The sequence below is a fragment of the Austrofundulus limnaeus genome, unplaced genomic scaffold (assembly GCF_001266775.1).
Source record: "Austrofundulus limnaeus strain Quisiro unplaced genomic scaffold, Austrofundulus_limnaeus-1.0 Scaffold434, whole genome shotgun sequence".
NCBI lineage: Eukaryota > Metazoa > Chordata > Actinopteri > Cyprinodontiformes > Rivulidae > Austrofundulus > Austrofundulus limnaeus.
In genome coordinates, this window is record NW_013952836.1 from 187,449 (window position 1) to 192,744 (window position 5,296).

The 5,296-nt window shown below is 44.8% G+C and overlaps 1 protein-coding gene across 2 annotated transcripts; it reads right to left on the reverse strand.

Annotated features, from left to right (window-relative positions):
* Positions 1-1,359: 1,359 nt before the first annotated feature.
* On the reverse strand, positions 1,360-5,269 carry chst10 (carbohydrate sulfotransferase 10). 2 transcript variants are annotated; one of them, XM_014024669.1, is made up of 6 exons: positions 5,019-5,269; positions 4,674-4,821; positions 4,206-4,312; positions 3,910-4,135; positions 3,720-3,825; positions 1,360-2,555 (listed from the first exon to the last, which is right to left on the reverse strand). In XM_014024669.1, the coding sequence occupies exons 2-6, from the start codon at positions 4,765-4,767 to the stop codon at positions 2,003-2,005; spliced, it is 1,086 nt and encodes a 361-aa protein (XP_013880123.1). In that variant the 5' UTR covers positions 4,768-4,821; positions 5,019-5,269; the 3' UTR covers positions 1,360-2,002. The 2 variants fall into 2 exon arrangements, with proteins under 2 accessions (XP_013880123.1, XP_013880122.1); XM_014024668.1 differs by having other exon boundaries at positions 4,674-5,269.
* Between the last annotated feature and the right edge of the window lie 27 nt (positions 5,270-5,296).

A 5,296-nucleotide genomic window follows, 5' to 3' on the forward strand; every position in this document is an offset into this window, starting at 1 on the left:
GTGCAAATTTGAACAACTGAAGTTAATTTTGGTCTGCTTTCCTAACTATGGTCATTCTTTTGTACCTCTATTGGTGTTCCTTACTTCACGCCTGATTCTGTCTGACTTTACAGTTTTGACTGAAAGCTCCACAAACACAGGAAGCAGGTCCCTTACCCATCCCACTCAGAGKGAGAGAGGGAGAGCAGGGCTGGGTTTCTGATAACACAGCTCCTCTCTGGCCCACCTAACCCCCATCAGCCAGTGTTTACACAAAGCAACACAGCAGGTAGTGCAGGTGAGACAGACAGGACCCCCCTTCCTATCACACAGCATCCATATGGACATGCTGWGACCTCATGTCAATATTGATAATCATGGGTGTGGCAGCCTAAACAGGGATGTTGTGATTGTTTGTGCACCTGAGCGAAGTCCAGGAGCAAACAAACAGTTCAGCCTTTTTTTTCTTTTGCATTTGAACCAATGCAGGGTGGGCCTCCTTCCATATTAATAATAAAAGAGGACAGAGTTGTGGATCAATAAAAAGGCCAAGAGTTTTTCCAAGACCTGCACCAGCTGTGCTCAACCACATCACACAGCGATATGTCTCAACCTCCCCCTACTGTGAAAAACTCCTCTGAAGCAGTTAGAAATTCAGCCGTGCACAGTAATGTTGTGTAAGCAGCAAGCAGTCACTCTGTTTTATGACAAAGCAGGACACGGCATGTCGATGAAATGTACCAACAGAGACACGCTGATTCGGACTCGACACGCAGATGAAAAGACAGGATGAACCAGTCAGGCAGCAGGAGATAAGAAACCTGGCAGAGGACACACATACATTAAAACCACGTGCTTAATAACAGGTTTGAGAATTTTTGACACKAATAAAAACCATTGTTAAACTCTGCAGGTGGTGATGCGTTTGCTGCTGACGTTTCTACTTTAGAGTTTGTTTTTCCTTGACAGCTGAAGGATGAATGCAAAGGTCTGAARGCATTTAGGTCAAGGGTTCAACCAGGTTAGAGGCTGATCTCTCCCAGGTAATTCCTAATGTTTTACTCCCACCTGCTGGAAGCTGAMTGTCATTGCAGAAAACTGTCACCAGGTCAAAAAATGTTGGACTTTGTTCGCCTCAAAATTTAAATATCATTTTTTTTCTCTCACCAAGATTTCCCACATTCTTGTAGGTTCCATGCAGACACAACAAACACGTACAGATAAAATGACRGGCAGACGTCTCCACAAGTGGCCAAAGCAGGCAACTCTGCTGACAAATTAAATAAACAACACTTGTTTTGGACGCTGACGTGGGCCAAAATCATTCTTCAAAAACACCTGAAAACATGTTAATTATTGTTTTAGTAAACCACACAGAAGCATCAAATTTACATTTATTAAAACTAGGCATTTCCAACCGACCCGTGAAACCACTGGCACCACTGGTCTCCAAGTTCTGTTATAAATAGCAACATGTAACATATCAAACTGCAAGTTAACATTTACACAGGAACAGTTCTGGTAGAAAAATTGTCATTTAAAATACGAGCTCCATCGTTAATGTTATCGGCTGCACAAACTGAGCCTTATTGTTGTTTTGTTTCACTAATGGAAGATCCAGAGCAGCTACAAGAGTTTCTATATTGTTTTATCGAGACATCTCTAAAGCCGTTTTTACAAGAGGTTATTGTGGCTTGCATGAAGCGAAAACTATCAAAAGTTAAGATGGCTCTATTGCTTTTTAAAAACATCCATGAAAAATGTTTAGTCAAGTGTATTTGAAACTGGAGATCCAGGCAGTGCAACACGTTGGCTACATCACAAGGGCTTGTAGATCATAAATAAATATTAAGATGTGTTCTTCTGGTATACCTGTATTTAGTGCTTAAATGGACCTATTACCTCCAGTTTCATCTGCAGCCCGTCAGAGCATTAAACACATGGCAGAGTTTGAAGTGTGCAACCTACTGCCACATTTATAGGACGCAAAGGATTTTATTAAAACGTTTGTCAGTTTAACGTCTCAATTCAGTAAAAAGTCCGGGCTCGGGTACCCAAACATGCGGAAGTCGCCCTGGTAGCGTGCAAAGAGGCGCCTGACGTCGCGCCTGCCCACGCCGGAGAAGAAGCGCTCCACCTTGGTCCGGTTGTAGCGCGTGATGCCCGGGGGGATGGCTGGATACGACACGAGCCGCTCGATCCCCGCCGCCCTCAGGATGTGGGGGGCGTCCCGCTCCAGGGTCTCGTGGTGCCCCACCACGCTGTATTGGATCTCGCAGGGCGCGCACAGCTCCGCGTACGTCACCCAGTGGATGACGTGCTCGCCGAACTGCCGGTCCATGCGCCGGCGGCCTTCCGCGTCGCCCAGGTAGCGGACAAAGTCCTCGAAGTGCAGGCCCGAGGCGGCCAGGTCGCTCTCGCGGTGGCTCCTGCGGTACTTTCGGATGATGGCCGGAGCGATGTCGTGCTTGTACCACGGCTCGAAGCGGGGGTTCTTCACAAATTTGTCCTTGAAGGCCGAAATCAGACGCTCGAAGGGATCTCTGACGATGAAGAACTTGAAGTAAGTGCTTAACCTGTGGACACACAAAACAAGAGTTTGAGTCAACGAGGCTGCGTCTGTTCTGCAGTTCAGCATCATTTTTATTAACCAGTTATCACCTTTGTCTGTCTGTTAGCAAAATCCAATCCAAYTTTATTTGTAAAGCCCTTTTTGCACCACAGCAGACCAAAGTGCTATACAGAATTAACATTCCAACAAAGCTCATGCATAAAACATTCCTCACAAACAATTTATTGTATTGAGCCACGGAACCTAGMTCTACAGGGGAGTGGCCTGCAGTACCTCCAAAAACCAAAAGCTCAGTTTTCAGAAAATTCAGTGCCATCCAGGCCTTCAGGTCCTCAAGACACCTAAGAAGTGAGTCTATGGAATATGCATTAGACTTTTTGAGAGGGACATAGACCTGACTGTCATCTGMGTAACAATGAAATGAAATACCGTGCTTTCTGAGAATGGAACCGAGTGGGAGCAAATAAAGAGAAAACAAAAGYGGGCCTAAAATTGAGCCTTGAGGGACTCCACATGAAAGAGGAGAAGAGGAGGACACTGACCCCTGAAGACTAACACAGAATGTTTGGTTGCCAACCAAAATATCTTATGAASGACAGCAGTGATTCCCAACCAGGGGTACGCAAGCATATTACAGTGGGTGTGTGGAAAATATTCCCAGGTGTGTAAAAGAAAATTAAAATAAGACTGGGATATGAAGGGCTCGATGATTTCAGCAATGCAAAAAAATGCAGACRAAATCACGGGATTGACATTAAATTGAATACAGCATAAAACGCGGAATCTCACATTTGGAAAATATAATGTATTTTAAACGATGCTGCTTTCTGCACCTGCCATTACCTGGTTTATTTATTCAGCTACTTATTCACTTTCAAGGCAATATTTTTATCTTTAAGTTTAATTTGACTTGAAAAGAATAAAATGCCTGAGAATTAAACATTCTAGGGGTTTAGATAAATAATTTTCATTTAATAATCGGTTGTTGTGCATTATAGTTTCAGAGAATCATCATTACGTTTGACTGAAGGGGTACTAGCGGTGTGACAAAATGGCTCGGGGGTACACAAGTGTAAAACCTTTGGGAACCACTGCACTACAGGACAGACTTTGATGAAACGTACAGCTCTGCACAGGATTTACCTTTGAAGTGGGACTCCGTACCCACCTGTGAGTGATTTCCTGTGGCGTGAACGATGAGAGGCGGGGCAGGCCGTTCTTTTCATGATCATGCACGAGGTTTTCAGGGATCTCCTCCACACTGGTAAACTCTCCTGTCCGGCAACAAGATAAAACAACAAAATAAGCAAAGAAAGGCACGCTGATCGAATTTTGAGGACCTGAGTAAACACACTCACCATTGAGAACAATGAGCACCTTCTTCCACTGCGTGTTGCCCACTTTAGGCGTCTGGCAGAATAAGATCTTGTGTTTGTCGCAGACAAAAATGCGGTCAAGGACAAACTTGCTGATGGGCACATGGGTCAGATTCCTCAGGCTGCTGTTTTTACACACAGTCGACAGCAACTCCAGTCGCTCCTCCACAACCGCCTGCCAGTCGGCCACTGAGGGCACCACCGAGGCCTGAGACAAAAACARCACTCGTATGAACGAGCTCTTCTGCTGACAGAAGGATCAAAGTGTAAATATTCACCTGGTGCGATGGTGTTGGGTCTTGTTTTTCTTGGTTAAACACTGAGAGGGGTTTCACCACTTTGGTTCCTCCCACTGTTGAACTCTGACCCTGTCGCTCCCCATAATCTGAGATACAACAGAACTCATTGTACTTCCTTTCAGTACCAATAAAGTGTGTTCAATCCTGGTCCTCGGGGGCCACAATTCTGCATGTTTTATAYGCTTCCCTGCTTCAACACACCTGATTCAGTGACTGAATCACCTCTTCAAGTCCTGCAGAAGTTGGTTAGTCACCAATCAGGTGTGTTGGAGCAGAGAAACCTCTAAAACATGCAGGATAGTGGCCCTCAAGGACCAGAACTGCATACCCCTGCTTTAAGATTTTAAAAGTTTAAATTATTTCAATACAATGCTTTCCTCCTTTAGTCCTGTGAGTTATAATTAGCTGCCAGTGGTTATCAATTTTAAAACGAAATAGACTGTTTACCATCTCCAACTCTGAAGCTGATGAACCTGCTGACAAACATCAGGATGAGCAGGACCCAGCCACACGCCCCGAGGAGCAGCCAGTGGTGCCGCATGTTTGTGCCTCACTTTTCCGTGATTTCCCATGGAAACCAGGAGAAAAGCTCCCACTTGGACATATTAAGACAGCGTTAACTCAAAAATAAAAACAGCTAGCAAATGTGTTAGCAAATATGGGCTGCAGTAAACTATTAGCTTATTTGAATGTGAATAGCTAGCCACGCCAGTCCGCCCGTTTAGACTTGTTACTTCTTCCAGAGTGGTTTATAGAAAACAGACATAATGCCAGGTAAGCGTTTTATCTTACCATCTTGCCGAGTTACAGATGCACAAACTGTGGAGTAAACGAAACTCGGAGCATCATTCGGCGCTAACATCCAGCCAAAACGAACAGCGCTCCCTGGCGGCGCGGCGGCGTCAACACACCACTGAAATATTCTATTGAGTGGAGAGAGCTTGAATGTTTTATATGAACCACTTCAAACAAAAGGTTTACATTAGAGTTTTTCTGTGTGTGTGTGTGTGTGTGTGTGTGTGTGTGTGTGTGTGTGTGTGTGTGTGTGTGTGTGTGTGTGTGTGTGTGTG